Source organism: Scyliorhinus torazame, chromosome 5 (assembly GCF_047496885.1).
Source record: "Scyliorhinus torazame isolate Kashiwa2021f chromosome 5, sScyTor2.1, whole genome shotgun sequence".
NCBI classification, from domain to species: domain Eukaryota; kingdom Metazoa; phylum Chordata; class Chondrichthyes; order Carcharhiniformes; family Scyliorhinidae; genus Scyliorhinus; species Scyliorhinus torazame.
Window position 1 is genome coordinate 213,551,801 of NC_092711.1, and position 18,169 is coordinate 213,569,969.

The following is an 18,169-nucleotide window of genomic DNA, read 5'->3' on the forward strand; positions in this document are numbered from 1 at the left end:
ATCAAAAAGGAAATGAAGAAAGAGCTGTTGGCCCCGATACTACAGGCGATCGAAGGGCTAAAGGAGGAACAAAAGACCCAGGAGCGGGAGCTTCGGGTCGTGAAGGCAAAGGCAGCCGAGAATGAGGACGATATACAGGGCCTGGTGGTGAAGACGGAGACGCAGGAGGCACATCAGAAACGATGTGTGGAAAGGTTGGAGGCACTGGAAAACAACGCAAGGAGGAACAACCTGAGGATTCTTGGTCTTCCTGAAGGTGTGGAGGGAGCGGACGTCGGGGCATATGTGAGCACGATGCTGCACTCGTTAATGGGAGCGGAGGCCCCGGCGGGTCCGTTGGAGGTGGAGGGAGCATACCGAGTGATGGCGCGAGGACCGAGAGCAGGAGAAATTCCCAGAGCCATAGTGGTGAGATTCCTCCGTTTTAAGGATAGAGAAATGGTCCTTAGATGGGCAAAGAAAACTCGGAGCAGTAAATGGGAGAACGCGGTGATCCACGTTTATCAAGACTGGAGTGCGGAGGTGGCGAGAAGGAGGGCGAGCTTTAATCGGGCCAAGGCGGTGCTTCATAAAAAGAAGATAAAATTTGGAATGCTGCAACCGGCAAGACTGTGGGTCACATATCGAGGGAGGCACCACTACTTTGAGACGGCGGATGAAGCGTGGACTTTTATTGTGGAAGAAAAACTGGAATGAGCGGGTTATTAAAAAGAACGTTCGAACAAAGTGGTGGGGCGAATGTGGGGGGCAAAGAGGGGTTTTATGTACTAATCCTGCGATGTGGTAACTTTTCTCTCTCCCACAGGTGGTGATGGGGGGAGGAGGGGAGGTGGAGGAGATGGGGCGTTGGCCATTGGGGGCGGGGCCAAGGGAGAAGCGCGGGCTTGGTTCCCGCGCTATGATAATCATGGCGGGAATAGAGAAGCAGGAAGGAGGGGGCGTCGCACGGTGCGAGCCGAGGTCACGGGGGGAAGCCGAGGTCAGCCAGAGTTTGCGGACTTCTGGGAGCAACATGGGGGGAGTAATTACGCTAGCGGGGGATCTAGCGGGGGGGGTGGGAGGGGGGAATTACTGGGTTGCTGCTGCTGGGGAGAGGGGGGAGCTGGTATGGGAGAGGATGGGCGGGGGGGCACCGCCTGGGGGAGATACAGCTGCGTGGGAACCGGGTGAGGAGCTGGAAAAAGGTGATGGCTAATCGACAAGGGGGGGGGGGGGTAGGAAGCCCCCCAACTCGGCTGATCACGTGGAACGTGAGAGGGCTGAACGGACTGATAAAGAGGGCACGGGTACTCGCACACCTTAAGAAACTTAAGGCAGATGTGGTTATGTTACAGGAAACGCACCTGAAACTGACAGACCAGGTTAGGCTACGCAAAGGATGGGTGGGGCAGGTGTTCCATTCGGGGCTCGATGCGAAAAACAGGGGGGTGGCTATATTAGTGGGGAAGCGGGTAATGTTCGAGGCAAAGACTATAGTGGCGGATAACGGGGGCAGATACGTGATGGTGAGTGGCAAACTACAGGGGGAGACGGTGGTCTTGGTAAACGTATATGCCCCGAACTGGGATGATGCCAATTTTATGAGGCGGATGCTAGGACGCATTCCCGACCTAGAGATGGGAAAGCTGATAATGGGGGGAGATTTTAATACGGTGTTGGAACCAGGGCTGGATAGGTCGAAGTCCAGGACTGGAAGGAGGCCGGCAGCAGCCAAGGTACTTAAAGATTTTATGGAGCAGATGGGAGGTGTAGACCCGTGGAGATTTAGCAGACCTAGGAGTAAGGAGTTCTCGTTTTTCTCCTATGTCCATAAAGTCTACTCGCGAATAGACTTTTTTGTGCTGGGGTAGGGCATTGATCCCGAAGGTGAGGGGAACAGAGTATACGGCTATAGCCATTTCGGATCACGCTCCACACTGGGTGGACTTGGAGATAGGGGAGGAAACAGGAGGGCGCCCACCCTGGAGAATGGACATGGGACTAATGGCAGATGAGGGTGTGTGTCTAAGGGTGAGGGGGTGCATTGAAAAGTACTTGGAACTCAATGATAATGGGGAGGTCCAGGTGGGAGTGGTCTGGGAGGCGTTGAAGGCGGTGGTTAGAGGGGAGCTGATATCAATAAGGGCACATAAAGGGAAGCAGGAGAGTAAGGAACGGGAGCGGTTGCTGCAAGAACGTTTGAGGGTGGACAGACAATATGCGGAAGCACCGGAGGAGGGACTGTACAGGGAAAGGCAAAGGCTACATGTAGAATTTGACTTGCTGACTACAGGCACTGCAGAGGCACAATGGAGGAAGGCACAGGGTGTACAGTACAAATATGGGGAGAAGGCGAGCAGGTTGCTGGCACACCAATTGAGGAAAAGGGGAGCAGCGAGGGAAATAGGGGGAGTGAGGGATGAGGAAGGAGAGATGGAGCGGGGAGCGGAGAGAGTGAATGGAGTGTTCAAGACATTTTATAAAAAATTATATGAAGCTCAACCCCCGGATGGGAGGGAGAGAATGATGGGCTTCTTGGATCGGCTGGAATTTCCCAAGGTGGAAGAGCAGGAAAGGGTGGGACTGGGAGCGGGTCCTATAGACCTATTTCCCTCCTAAATGTAGATGCCAAGGTCCTGGCCAAGGTAATGGCAATGAGAATAGAGGAATGTGTCCCGGGGGTGGTCCACGAGGACCAAACTGGGTTTGTGAAGGGGAGACAGCTGAACACGAATATACGGAGGTTGTTAGGGGTAATGATGATGGCCCCACCAGAGGGAGAAACGGAGATAGTAGTGGCGATGGATGCCGAGAAAGCATTTGATAGAGTGGAGTGGGATTATTTGTGGGAGGTGTTGAGGAGATTTGGTTTTGGAGAGGGGTATGTTAGATGGGTGCAGCTGTTGTATAGGGCCCCAGTGGCGAGCGTGGTCACGAATGGACGGGGATCTGCATATTTTCGGCTCCATAGAGGGACAAGGCAGGGATGCCCTCTGTCCCCATTATTGTTTGCACTGGCGATTGAGCCCCTGGCGATAGCGTTGAGGGGTTCCAAGAAGTGGAGGGGAGTACTTATGGGAGGAGAAGAGCACCGGGTATCTTTGTATGCGGACGATTTGCTACTATACGTGGCGGACCCGGCGGAGGGGATGCCAGAAATAATGCGGATACTTGGGGAGTTTGGGGATTTTTCAGGGTATAAATTGAACATGGGGAAAAGTGAGTTGTTTGTGGTGCATCCAGGGGAGCAGAGTAGAGAAATAGAGGACCTACCGTTGAGGAAGGTAACAAGGGACTTTCGTTACCTGGGGATCCAGATAGCTAAGAATTGGGGCACATTGCATAGGTTAAATTTAACGCGGTTGGTGGAACAGATGGAGTAGGATTTCAAGAGATGGGATATGGTATCCCTGTCAATGGCAGGGAGGGTGCAGGCGGTTAAGATGGTGGTCCTCCCGAGATTCCTCTTTGTGTTTCAGTGCCTCCCGGTGGTGATCACGAAGGTTTTTTTTAAAAGGATTGAAAAGAGCATCATGGGTTTTGTGTGGGCCGGGAAGACCCCGAGAGTGAGGAAGGGATTCTTACAGCGTAGCAGGGATAGGGGGGGGCTGGCACTACCGAGCCTAAGTGAGTATTATTGGGCCGCTAATATTTCAATGGTGAGTAAGTGGATGGGAGAGGAGGAGGGAGCGGCGTGGAAGAGATTAGAGAGGGCGTCCTGTAGGGGGACTAGCCTACAGGCTATGGTGACAGCCCCATTGCCGTTCTCACCGAGGAACTACACCACAAGCCCGGTGGTGGTGGCTACACTGAAGATTTGGGGACAGTGGAGACGGCATAGGGGAAAGACTGGAGCCTTGGGGGGGTCCCCGATAAGAAACAACCATAGGTTTGCCCCGGGGGGAATGGATGGGGGATATGGAATGTGGCAAAGAGCAGAAATAACGCAACTGAAAGATCTGTTTGTGGATGGGAAGTTCGCGAGTCTGGGAGCGCTGACCGAGAAATATGGGTTGCCCCAAGGGAATGCATTCAGGTATATGCAACTGAGGGCTTTTGCGAGGCAACAGGTGAGGGAATTCCCGCAGCTCCCGACACAAGAGGTGCAGGACAGAGTGATCTCAAAGACATGGGTGGGGGGTGGTAAGGTGTCAGATATATATAGGGAAATGAGGGACGAAGGGGAGACTATGGTAGATGAACTAAAAGGGAAATGGGAAGAAGAGCTGGGGGAGGAGATTGAGGAGGGGCTGTGGGCAGATGCCCTAAGCAGGGTAAACTCGTCGTCCTCGTGTGTCAGGCTAAGCCTGATTCAGTTTAAGGTATTACACAGGGCGCATATGACTGGAGCACGGCTCAGTAAATTTTTGGGGGTGGAGGATAGGTGTGCGAGGTGCTCGAGAAGCCCAGCGAATCATACCCATATGTTTTGGTCATGCCCGGCACTACAGGGGTTTTGGATGGGGGTGACAAAGGTGCTTTCAAAAGTAGTAGGAGTCCAGGTCGAACCAAGCTGGGGGTTGGCTATATTTGGGGTTGCACAAGAGCCGGGAGTGCAGGAGGCGAGAGAGGCCGATGTTTTGGCCTTTGCGTCCCTAGTAGCCCGGCGCAGGATATTGCTAATGTGGAAAGAAGCCAAGCCCCCGGGGGTGGAGACCTGGATAAATGACATGGCGGGGTTTATAAAGCTAGAGCGGATTAAGTTCGTCCTAAGGGGGTCGGCTCAAGGGTTCACCAGGCGGTGGCAACCGTTCGTCAAATACCTCGCAGAAAGATAGACGGAATGGGAAAAAGAAGGCAGCAGCAGCAGCCCAGGATCGGGGGGGTGGGTGGGGGGGGTAGGAGGAACCAGAAGGACTCTCAGGGTTGTTAATATATACTGTATAGTATGTATAGGTCGTTGCTACAGATAATTATATATTGGACTGTTAAATTATATTTTTGGCGAGTGTTACTTGTGACAAGGCAGGTGCCAATTAGGGCTAGTTTTCATTTTTGTTATTTATTATTTATTTATTTTTTGTTTATAAAATAGGTCATTGTTATTTGTGCTGTTATAATATTGTGTAAAGGATGCACAATGTACTGTGTTGGTTGACCAAAAATGTTCAATAAAATATTTAATTAAAAAAAAAAAGAATTTGGACCCAATCCGATGTTTCGGCCGAAGGGAATTCCAAGGTATGTAAACAGTTGCTTGTGACTACAGTTTCAGGTTCCTGCCTAGAGGTGACGATTCAGAGTTTCTGTTGCCTCTCTTCTAACTGAGATTTTTAAAATAACTACAGACAACTTGCTAATCTGAGTGAAATGTGCAGCAGTGAGTTCAGTTACCTTTAGCTATCTTTCAATATGACAGAGGAAGTAAAAGAATACAATTTTAGTGAAGTAAAACAAAAGGAAGGAGGAAATTTCATCTGCCCAGTCATCACCAGCATAAAACATTTGATCATCACATTGCTACATAGCCGAGCACAATCCAAAACATTCCAAAATCATGTTCGAACAGGATATAAAACATGCAAGTACTGCTTCTAGTAGGGCAATCACAAACATGTAGAAGCCGCTGAGGTAGAAGAAAATAAAGTCTACTACACAAGTACAAAAAAACACAGAGGGCTTAAAAAAATAACTGAGTGCAAATGGAAATGTGAAGAGGTCACACACAAATATAGAATCTGTTGAAAAACAGATAACGCTAAGAATGTCTTTCGTTGAACAATATTCTTTCATGGCATTTGTGGAATGCACACATTTAAGGAATACTTTTCATGTAATATGCCCTGGCAGTTTATAATTCCACAATTTATCAAGCTTTCCTCGCTTCAAAGTTCAGCTTTAATCGCTAATTTTGTTGAAAAAATATATATAATAAAAATGGAATTCGAAATAGTCTTCATCGGGCTTACTAGCATATTCACAACAAATGGTGCTGATTAAATAAATCCTTTTAGAGGACATCCCACACTTTTACTGCAGGACTCTCAGATAACCTGATAAATCACATTGCTCTGCAGCTGAACACATGGATTCTAAAAAAAAAAATCAAAGCAAGTGTAATTAATGGTTGCCAAGTTGCTGAGAATGGAATCTTAGCTCTTGACTTGTTTTATGGGTGCTGTGGGGACAGTCACTGTTGGATTCATTATTGTCCAATATGAAGCACATAGAACATCAGGAACATGGGGACAAACTAATTTCTGGACAGCTTTTTATGTTTAAGGACACTTACGGAAACAAACTCGTCAAAACTGATCTTGCCATCTTTGTCTTTGTCCCCTTCGGTCATGAGGTTCTCAACAATTTCTCTTATTTTGTAGCCAGGCAACGAAACATTGGCTTCACGGAAAAGATCACCGAGTTCGGAATTACTAATGTAGCCATTGCTGTCGAGATCTAGCCAAATAAACAAAAGATTTTCTTTTAGTTAGAAATAAATCAGAGCAATAACAACTAATGTCCGGCAATTTTGGAAAAAAAAAATCTGTTCAATTTCGATCTTTCAATGCGAAGACCATGAGGCGTAGAAGTCGGCCATTCAGCTGACGTATTACACCCCTCTGCCTGTAACTTAAGGTTAAAACAAATCATAAATGAGGTGTTTTAAGTTTGCACACACAAACTTTGTTGGCCTACAAGTATGCTTTGTACCAATAGGGAAAGCTATATCTCACTATGGTGCATGTGATGGAAGCACATTCAGCACATTCTCCCGCCATGAAGCATTTAGGCACCATTTCTTTTGGTGTGGTGGTCCAAGCACCTTTAACAGCCAAAAACAGTTTTTGCTCCATTTCGTCAAAGAACTTATACAGTGTTCTTCGGACGTTGATGACCAAACATTAGCATTTTTGCATCAACCATCTTGCGAGGTTCAAAAGAATTGAAGTTGGCTCTAAAAGTGCTGTCGAAGTACATACTGTAAATCAAGGATCTCTATCTCTCCTCATTACAAAATTATGTCCATGCAAATGAAAGCAAATGTTCAACAACAACAACAAAAAAATCAGATTGGGCAGCACAGTGGCTAGCACGGCTGCATCACGGCACCGAGGTCCCAGGTTCGATCCCGGCCGTGGGCCGCTGTACGTGTGGAATTTGCACATTCTCCCCGTGTTTGCATGGGTTTCACCTCCACAACCCAAAAGATGTGCAGGGTAGGTGGATTGGCCACACTAAATTGCCCCTTAATTGGAAAAAATGAATTGGGTACACTAAATTTACTTTATTAAAAATCAGACAAATCATTTCATAAGCCCATTTTCTTGTCAATAAAAAAAAGCCCCTGATGTATATAATTGAGAGGAAGAATGTATCAGTGAGATAGACAGGCTAAGTTTGAAGTATCACTCAAAAGGGCAGGTTGCATTTGTAATGGAGAAATAAACTGAAGAACCACAGGCCTTTCCAAACTAGAAGTCTCCCAAAAAACTCAGCGACCAGCTGTAGAAAAGCCTGTTGCACGTGCGCTTGCACGCACGCATGTACAAAATAGCATACACATGTATGTGAGCACGAGTGAGCGCAAGAAAACCTCCACTGGCTGATGGCAAAAGTGAGAACGGTGTCCTCCCCAACAACTTTGCCAAACAAAAGGCAATTGCCAATGCACACTAACCATGTCAGCGACATGGACAATACTTCCAGTCCATTCACCTAGTGCAACAATCTCAATGAACTATAAAATAACTAACCTCCCTGAAATCATTGAAAAGTATGCTTATAACAACTTGTATTTATACTACTGACGAATGTGATATAAAATAGTTAGTTCAAATATTAGATACAGTAATGTAGATGCGGGCCAGTCTAATAGTACTGAGTTCACAAAGGACAAAGGAATTCAGAAAGCATGGCAAAGAAGATGGGGAAAAGGATGTTGGGTAACAAGAGGCCCAGGGTTAAGGAATGCGAAGTGAGCCAATCAGGATGTACGGCCAGGTCAGGAGGGGTATAGGATGACCTATGGGAATCGTGTATATGAAACTTGATGCCATTTGAATGTATTTGCAGAGATCTCTTTGTCTCCAACCTCATTCGTTTCAAGTGGTCCAGGAGACAGCTTCTGTGTTCTGAGTCTCTGTGAAGCGAGTCAGCCATGCAAGTTGGTTAAAATAAATAATACTATACCCACAAATCCATCTCGAGTTTTATTGAGGCCAGACTGACGGGTAAAGAATTCAATATTGTCACTATAACAGTAAGCCACAATGCTGTTAAAGATAATGCGGGCAGGTTTTATTTTGTTTGGCCGGAGGGGAGTGGGAAGTGCTGTTGCTTTTATGTACTAGATACAGTACCCTAGCTGTGGCATGCAAAGATGAAGTGGGATGAAAAATGTTATCAACTGGCAACGTCGAGGCGGGGGGGGGGGGGGAAAGAGAGATATTTGTTTAGAAGTTTATTTGGGTGAGCCAAATAACTGGTTCGTCTTCACAGTTCAAGCAGCTAAAGCATGGCAATTTCACAGGTCTATGATTAAAGGGCACTGAAACCCTCATTACCAATTGATTCGAGGGGCCAGATTCTGACCATTTCATAGAACTTCATTGTCCCGCAGCTAGACTTTCCAAAATGGTTGGTTATGTCAATGTAGGTTACCAGACCACAGTTTGCTTTGTACAGTTGATCAAGAGGCAGCCACTCTCCAAAAGACTACTCACCAACTTTGTTAAACGCCTCATGGAGCTCCTCGAGGTCATCCTTGGCAATCTGTCTTACAGTGGCCATTTCCTTCACACGTATTGGAACCCAATCTAAGATTACTGATTCAAAAGATGGAAGAGGAAAGAAAAATACTTAGTGTCAGACCATGAACATCAAAACCAATTCTTACCCTTGCATTGTTAAGCCTCGTTATGCAACACGGCGTGTGGGAGTTTGCTAAAACTGTCCTGCTACGTTTAACGTGCAAGCTGGGATGGTCCGGCCCCACCAGCCCCCCACCAGCCGCTAGGGTCTTCTGGTTCCGTCGAAAATCAATAGACCTTTGGCTGGCCCACTGCACACAACGGTGGGTCCCGCCACAGCAGGGCCGGAGAATCCAAGCCATAGTTTCCCAACATTGCGCTGCTCTGGCAAACACAATTGCTGTATGACCCACCTGCCGTACAGGAAAGTCAGGGTTAACTGCCCCCAAACACATGCTCTGAATTAGGAGGCTTGTGACTGCACTAGAAAAAGGATCCTACAAACTGAAGAAAAATAAGACAGTGATCTGTTGGAACATACTTCAATTGCCACGTGTGCAAATTTTGGAGTCACACCTCTTATAAACATATTTAAAAGAACACTATTTTCAATCTACAGGAAAAAAATAACATTCAGAGTAACCGAAAATAATCTCTAATCAACTTCAGGACTAAAATCTAACAAATAAAATTAATCTCTGATTAATCCAAAGATGTGCCCAAGAATAAGTGGCCTCCAATTGTCTTAGCAAAGTCTAGCCACGACAAGTGAAGTTTCATACAGTTATACTTGCTCAAAATGATATAACATGTTACGCAATACAGTGCATCAGTCATGTTAGAATAGAATATCCTCCTGATTCTCACGAACAGTGTCACATAATTTCTTTCGCTATACTGCGCTTTCTTTTGCTTAGTGCTTCTTTGCTGAATGGCTTCTGCACCGTCATCTCTGACACCATGACTGGCAGAGGCTTCCCGCCAAAAACTCGTCAGCTTGTACTCTCTGTAACTCCATTGCCGCCTCCCCCCGCCCCCCTCTCTTTTGGAGTCGGGGGGCAGCTGAAGATGTCAGATTCCTAATCGGGTTATAAGTGGGAGCCCCACAGGCTGTTAGTAGGATTACCACTGTGTTTCCTACCCCCGCCACTCCCCACCAATTTTCATTAGCCTTGAAAAAATAATGAAGGCATTCAACGTATAGTGCCCATTGCTCTATATTTGGGTCAAATGATTCTACTTTGTAAAGAGGGCATTGTCACTCCGGATTGTTGAATGAGTTTGCTTCAAAGGAAAAGTTTTTATACAAGGTCTGTTCTTCTAATTTCCCAATCGCAGGAATGCACTCCAGTTGACCCTCATTGCCAATATAATATCCTGACAGATGGGCAAGCACCAGATAGATTAACAAATGAACAGTTATTAAGTAAGAAACTATATACAGAGAGTGAGATAAAAGCTACCATGTTCCAAGACTGCAAACTCCTAACTAGTTGGGAAACCTGTGCTCCACTCCCAGGGTTCATGTGCTCCAGCCATTTGGGTCACAGGAACTCGCCCCCTTAAAAGGAGTAGACTATTACAAGAACCAATCATTTTTGAAGAGAAGACTTGTTCCTTTCTTAAGTCTCTGACTCACAGTTAACAGCTTCTAAAATATTATTTTGTTCTCTTTTAAGAGAACAGGGCAGCGCGGTAGCACAAGTGGATAGGACTGTGGCTTCACAGCGCCAGGGTCCCAGGTTTGATTCCCCGCTGGGTCACTGTCTGTGCGGAGTCTGCATGTTCTCCCCGTGTCTGCGTGGGTTTCCTCCGGGTGCTCCGGTTTCCTCTCACAGTCCAAAGGCGTGCAGGTTAGGTCGATTGGCAATGATAAATTGTCCTTAGTGACCAAAAAGGTTAGGAGGGATTATTAGGTTACGGGGATAGGGTGGAAGTGAGGGCTTACGTGGGTCGGTGCAGACTCGATGGGCCAAATGGCCTCCTTCTGCACTGTATGTTCTATGTATATGTAAACCTTAGTTCCATTCGCACTGCATCCTTCCTAAAGCAGGATCTCGTCCATTGATCGCACAATGCTTTCACGTAAATTCTATCTCCGTCCCTTGCACACCAATGGAGACACGATTGCCGCACTGCAACCTTCCTGAAGCAGTATCTAGCCCATCGAGCGCACAATGCTTTCGCGTATATTATATCACCGTCCCTTACACACCAACGGAGACAGGATTGCAAATAGACATCCTTGACAAATCCCATTCTACATTCACAGCTATATGGAGAACTTAAACACACAAAAGTGCTTCCACAGCAAAATCCTTTGTAGGTTAGAATAAAATAAATTTCACACAAGGTGGTAACAAAGTAACTCGGTCATCTACCACCTTTGCGGGGCATGCCAACTTGTCCAAATAGTGCTGACATTTGGGCAATTTCCAAATATTTAGTTTCACTGCAGAGAGAGGGGAGATGAGATGTAAGTCGCATTGTTACTTTTTGTAAGCAAGCTCTGGGCTTAGCAACCATATCACTTGCGTGCAATCAGGATTCCTGCCAATCTCTAACAAAAGCTTTCAAAATCAAATGGCGTGAGAAAGTAAATTTGGTGTGTGTGTACATCTCGCAAAAAGCTAGCAATTACTGAACTTCCTCAGGTTGTGACCACTTAGCCCATTTCTTACCAAAACCCAAGTCTGTCATTAGTCTAAGTATTCACCATTAATGGAAATTGATTTTGTATTCATTCAAAGGATATGTGCATGGCTGGCTGGGCCAGCATTTTTTACCCATCACTACTTACCCTTGAAGAGGTGGTGATGAGCTATTCTCCTGAACCACTGTAATCCGTGTGGTGTAGGTACATCCACAGTGCTGTTAGGGAGGAGTTCTAGGATCTTTACCAGCGACAGTTAAGGAACGGGGACAGATTTCAGAGTCCTGATGGCGTGTGGCTGGAAGGGGAACTTTCATGCAATGGTTAACAAACCATGATTGGAGACTGTGGGGAGATATAATCCATGCTGTCAACTTATTTCAAAATAATTGTTTGACAAAGGGCCGTATGACAAAATGGACACCTAATCATACCTTTCAATCACAAGAGGCTTTTGAGAATCCACAGGTACCATACACCAGTCTTTCAGTCGCACACATCTGCGATCTATCTAGCTCATTGCACCAACAAATGATTTAAAACTGCTCAAAGTAGAATTTGGAAGGCAATGTTTTGAGAACTGTACTGGTAATAATGGATTAAGCCAGCACTTTTGAGATACTGGACAATTTTAAGAGTTAACACCATCTTCTACAACACTGCTCCTTAATATTGTCTGCACAAATAACATCAGTTCGGAATACTTTCCTCTCCACCATGGGACTAGGCAGAGACGTCCTATGTCCCCTCCTGCTGTTTGCACTTGCGATTGAACCATTGGCCAACACGTTATGAAGTTCAAGGATATAGAAAGAGATAGTGCGGGCGGGATAGAACATAAGGTGTCCTTATATGCCGCTGTCTTGTTATTATACGTGTCGGAACTGAGTGTGTCAATAGGGGGAACACTGGAGCTGCTTCGGGTGTTTGTTTCTCGGGGTACAAATTAAATCTAGACAAGAGTGAATATTTTGTGGTGTCTCGGCCAGTGGGGACAGGTGTGGGGGGGGCTGCCATTCCGTAGGGAAGGGACTCACTTTAGATACCTGGGGGTGCAGGTTGCTCGGGATGGGGGGGGGGGGGGGGGGCTCCATAGGTACAACATTTCTAGTTTGGTGGAGCGTGAAAGATGATCTGGCAAGGTGGGATGGACTCCCTCTGTCACTGGCAGGTCGGGTACAGGCTGTTAAAATGAATGTGCTGCTGTGATTCTTGTTTATTTTCCAATGCCTGCCGATTTTCCTGCCAAAGGCATTTCCTAGATTCGTTCATATGCGGAGGGAAGGTGGCCAGAATTAAAAAGGTGCTACTACAGAGAGGAAGGCAGGCAGGGGGTTTGAGTCTTCCGAACCTGATATGTTATTACTGGGCGGTGACTGTGGAGAAGGTACGGAGTTGGGTCAGACGGGTTGATTCCCAATGGGTCAGAATGGAGGAGAGGTTGGGTAGGGGGTCGGGATTGAAGGCGCTAGCAACAGCACCACTCCAGGCGTCCCCGGGGAGATACTCAGGGTGTCCGATAGTAATATCTTCATTGAGGATGCCGATTCGGAGGAAAACATAGATTTGAGCCAGGAAAGAGGAATGAAAAATTTCAGAGATGGGAGGAGAAAGGAATTAGGACACGAAAAGACCTGTCTCTTGGGGGTCGGTTTGCAGGATTGAAGGAGTTGGGAGCGAAGTATGGGCTGGAGCAGGGGGAAATATTTGGATACATGCAGGTTCGAGACTTTGCCAGAAAGCAGATACAAAGCTTCCCAGTAGAGCCGGCTTCCACGCTGCTGGAGGAGGTGCTGACGACAAGGGGACAGGAGATGGGGGTAGTATCGACAGTTTACGAGGCCATTTTGGAGGAGGAGAAGGCGCCGCTGGAAGGGATCAAGCAAAGTGGGAGGAAGAGTTGGGAGAGGGTATGGAGGGGTTCTGGTGTGAGATGCTCCGGAGGGTGAATGCCTACACCTCATGTGCGAGGTAGGGGCTGATACAGCCGAAGGTGGTGTATAGAGCACACCTTACAAGGGCAAGGATGAACCGGCTCTTTGAGGGGTAGAAGGTGTGTGTGAACGTTGTGGCGGCGGCGGGGGGGGGGTGTCACCTCATTGATCGCCCGAAGGTGGATCGTGCTATGCTGGAGATCAACCCTGCGCCCGCTAGAATTCTTGACGCATGAAAAGTCAAATTTGAACTGAGGGGAAGGATGGAGGGCGATGAAGAATTCATGGGCAGAAGTTCATTATGCACTTTCATGAATTGGATTACATCGAACAGTAGGTGGGTGGTGGTGCTGGGGACTGTATGTGATAATGATGACTATGGATGATTCCTTTCTGTCATTTGTTTACGTTAACATACGGGCTAATGTTTGGGGGTTTAGTGGGAGGATGGGATCGTTGTTATTGGTATGGGAATTGACATTGCATTCGTTACTGATTATTGTTCGGTGTAAATTTGGGAGAAAATGTGAAAAAGGAGAATAAAAATATATTTTTTAAAAACTCTGCTCCTCAATGAGGCAGGGGTATTAGGGTTGCGGCTAGAGGGCACCTTTAGAGATAGGGTGAACACTAGCAAACACTGATGGTGGAGAAAGAGTCCTGAAAGCAGACTTGGGCTAAGTCCGGCGGGGCACATTAAGAATGGTGAGAGGAATATTAGCACATGGGATGTCACTGAAGTCAAGAGAGGGGAAAATCAGACAGGCTCGAGGAGATCAGTGCCTTCAGGTGGAGACTTTGGGTCGGTGCAGACATGATGAGCCGAATGGCCTCCTTCTGCACTGTAGGGATTCGATGATTCTATGACTGTTTAAGGGTAGTGTGCATCAAAGCTGGAAAGACAGATGAAAACCTTGAGTGAAACAGTGAATTATATACCTGCAGAAGAACATGCTGGTATTGATTGTATTATAAATCGGAGTCTACTCCAGGGCGGCATGTGGCACAGTGGTTAGCACTGGGACTGCGGCGCTGAGGACCCAGATTCGAATCCCGGCCGTGGGTCACTGTCCTTGTGGAATTTGCACATTCTCCCCATGTCTGGGTACTCTAAATTTTTTTTTAAAATCTGAGTCTACTCCAACACAAGCTGCAAGGGTACTGGGAAGGAGGATTCACAAGTGTTTGTTATGGAAGAGTAGGAAGGGGTAGCTGCTAAAGGAGCAGGGATACTGCAGTTTGACGTTATTCACCCCAGAGGTGGGAAATCTGCAAGGCTGGAAGCATCTTAAGCTCTTGAGGGTTGTAGGACAGGAGGAAGTTACAGAGACCGTGGCTGATTTTCAGAGTATATCCTCCCCCCTCCCCCCACACACCGTATTCCGCAAGAGAAAGAAAGGAAAATGATGAGCAGCACTGAAAACAAGTCAAACTAATTATGGCTTTTGTATGGGGGGGGGGGGGGGGGGGGGGGGGGGTAGCCCTCCCAAACCTACAATTCTACCACTGGGCGGCGACAGCTGAGCGAATAAGGGGGTGGATCAAGGAGCCAGAAGCCGAGTGGGTGCGCGCAGAAGAGACCCCCTGCAAGGGGACCTCCCTCCGTGCCCTGGCCACGGCGGCACTCCCATCCCCATCCCCACCCAAAAAATACTCCAGCAGCCCGGTGGTGATAGCCACCCTCCATCCTGGAACCAACTACGGCAGCAATTTGGCCTGACCAAAATGTCGGACAAAGCTCCCATCTGCAACAACCATAGGTTCACACTAGTGCTGACTGACGGCAACTTTAAAAAGTGGGGACAGGACGGAGGGACACGGACTGTCAGGGACCTATATATGGACGTCGGGATCGCAACACTGGACGAACTGACAGAGAAATTCCAGCTAGCCAAGGGGAACGAGCTAAGGTACCTGCAACTCAAAAACTTCCTACGAAAGGAGACAAGGACGTACCCACAACCGCCACGACAGACATTACTGGAAGAGTTACTGGATGCAAGCATCCGAGATAAAGGGAACTGTAGCGACATGTATGAACGACTGGCAGAAAGGGCCGACACCGTACTGGACACAAAAAGAAAGAAATGGGAGGAAGACCTGGGGATTGAAATAGGGTGGGGACTCTGGAGCGAAGCACTGCATCGGGTCAACTCCACCTCCACGTGCATAAGGCTCAGCCTGACGCAACTAAAAGTGGTACATAGAGCCCAAAACACATATGAGTAGGTTCTTCCCGGAGGTAGAGGATAGATGTGAACGGTGCCAAGGAGGCCCGGCCAACCACGCCCACATGGTCTGGTCTTGCCCCAGACTTGTGGGACACTGGACAGCCTTCTTCCAGGCAATGTCCAAAGTGGTGGGGATGAGGGTGGAGCCGTGCCCGAAAGTGGCGGTCTTCGGGGTTTCAGACCAGCCAGATCTATTCCTGGGGATGAGGGCGGACGCCCTTGCCTTTGCCTCCCTGATCGCCCGTTGTAGAATCCTGTTCGGCTGGCGGTCAGCAGCACCACCCAAAGCTGCAGACTGGCTGTCCGACCTCTCAGAATCTCTCCAAACAGAGAAATTCAAATTCGCCATCCTAGTGTCAGACGACGCTTCCACAGAACATGGGAGCCATTCACCCAATTGTTCCGGGACCTGTTTGTGGCCAACGAACAAGCAGAAGAATAGCCAGGTAGCCAAGAATCCAAGGAGCGTCGCCGACGGGGGAAGAGGGAGGGATAGACCGGGTGAGGGGCGTAACAGCTAAACCCAAGATAAAAGAAAGGCGAACCGCAGGAGGAGGGGAGGGGGGGGGGAAACCACAGGAGAAGGGGATGGGGGGAACCACAGGAGAAGGGGATGGGGGAAACCACAGGAGAAGGGGATGGGGGGAACCACAGGAAAAGGGGAGGGGAGGTACCACAGGAGAAGGGGAGGGGGGGGGAAGAGGGAGGAGACAGGGAGCAAGAGGGGAACTAGAGAGGTTGGGGGGGGAGGCATGGGAATGATAGTCGGAAGGAGGGCATGGGAAACGATAACAAACTTGGCATCTGCAGGAGCAGAGAACAAGGAAAATACGGGATGAACGGCTGAAGCGGAGGTGAATGCGAGACGACAACGGCAGCGAAAACCATCTGGGAGAAACAAGTGACAACACCAACGCCAGATCCATTCGCGTATTGCCCACTGTAATTGTTTCTCCAGCACCCAAATGTATATGAACCCCCCCCCACCACAAACAGATGCCTACTTATGTTAAAAATAATATTGCCAATTGTACAGAGTTGCTGTTGTTGAGCTAGCACGTAATACCCTACCAGTTATTTTATTTTAATTTTTTTTCGGTTTTTTTTGTGTGTTCCCTTCATTTCTATGTATTTTATTCTGTGTACATAACAGTAAATATACTTTGTTCAAAAACCCAATAAAAAACATTTATTAAAAAAAAGCACTGAAAACAAATTACTTCAAAGTAGATTTGCACGAGTAGCTGATGAGATCTGCATACAAATCTCTGAATACTCACAAAAAAGAGAGAGAGCTGATTCAATTAAATCAGTGACAACATAAACCAACATTTTACCAGTTTTTTTTAATGGGTAGAATTTGAGAACAGGGTTCTTTTTCCCCTCTCCCCTCCCCCCCCATTCCCTGGTGCTTCCGTCAAGCCACATGGTTGAGGAAATTGTCATGGTTTGATCACCCAATGTTCTCAATGGTGCTAAAGAGGGACATTCAAACAAAGTTAACTCGTACCGTTACCAGCTAAAGAATTGAAAACGGTAGAACGGGAAGGAGAGGAGATTCAAGTCTGCGGTTCTCTTTCTGATCATTTTCCGTTGACCTCATCCATCCCGGTCCTCCCTTTCTAGATGGGCACACACTGCATGGGTGTCGGGTAAATCAGACAGAGCTGGGTTGGTAGCTGGCTTTGCCACCCACTACCCTCATTGTCAAAACAAGAAGGATGGCCACTCAAGCAAGGGCAGCTGGCAACTATGCAACTGCACAATAGCATAAGCTACTGCCTGCAAGAGAAAGAGGGCAGAGGAAAGGGGAAGATCAGCTCAGAGCCAAGAACATTTATATTATGCAGTGCGTGCATTATACTGCGGCGCACCAAGTCTGGGCTGAAGATTGCTGCTGGTGATCACAATCCATGTTGATACGCCAGAGGTCAACTTCAGGAATGCAGTTTATGTACACATACTGCTGCTCTCTACATCTGGGACTTCATGCTGAGGCAGAAGTCAAAGCAAAGAGTCTGGAGGTCAGCAGTACATGCACACATTACTCTATTGTACCAAAAATGAAATTGTTGTTCAAAAGAGTATTTAAACTCATGATTCTTTAGCTGTCTGCTACACTCAAGAAATAACTAGCCAACCCCCTCTGGTGTTGCTAGCAGATTAACTGGGCCGAGAGTGCAGGACGCATCACTGTCTAGCTACATCTGAAACATGGCCCAAAATTCACCCATCACAAATTACTACCAACAAGCTTCCAGACCAGCTGCCAACTTATAACGGTACGAGTTAACTTTGTTTGAATGTCCCTTTTTCTCTACCTCCCACTATTGATTTGCAAGCACATGTAAAACTATAGACTTAAGCATTATGGCATCTAGCATCTTGCCAGTTGAACATTCAAAACCCTGGTCACTGAACATGTCTCCCAAGAGTTTCTCATCACCCCGTCCCTCTTCAGTTTGACATGGGTTTTTACAAGCTTCACTTTTAGCACTATGCCCTCCAGCCCCGTAAAGCAAAATGGCAGATGAACAGGTAAAGTGATAGAAAATTATTATTGATATATATATACACACCATTAGTAAGTCCATGCTATCCATGTGCAAGACTTTACTATATTAAACAATGCATTTATTTTTCCCTATAGGATGTGGGCATCGTTGGAATTTGCGGCCCTCT

General features: G+C 47.3%; 1 protein-coding gene across 6 annotated transcripts in view; it reads right to left on the minus strand.

The window, feature by feature from the left end:
• LOC140420935 (plastin-3-like) overlaps window positions 1–18,169 on the minus strand; it is a 169,191-nt gene that overhangs the window by 70,686 nt on the left and 80,336 nt on the right. For 5 of the 6 annotated variants that reach the window (XM_072505098.1, XM_072505102.1, XM_072505097.1 and 2 more), the window contains exons 2-3: window positions 8,643–8,744; window positions 6,212–6,375 (exon numbers count right to left, since the gene is read on the minus strand). In XM_072505098.1, coding sequence (XP_072361199.1) covers window positions 6,212–6,375; window positions 8,643–8,709 — 231 coding nt within the window. In that variant the 5' untranslated portion in view covers window positions 8,710–8,744. Of the gene's footprint in view, window positions 1–6,211; window positions 6,376–8,642; window positions 8,745–11,469; window positions 11,633–18,169 lie in introns of those variants that run through there. The other variant, XM_072505103.1, reaches the window with a different exon arrangement.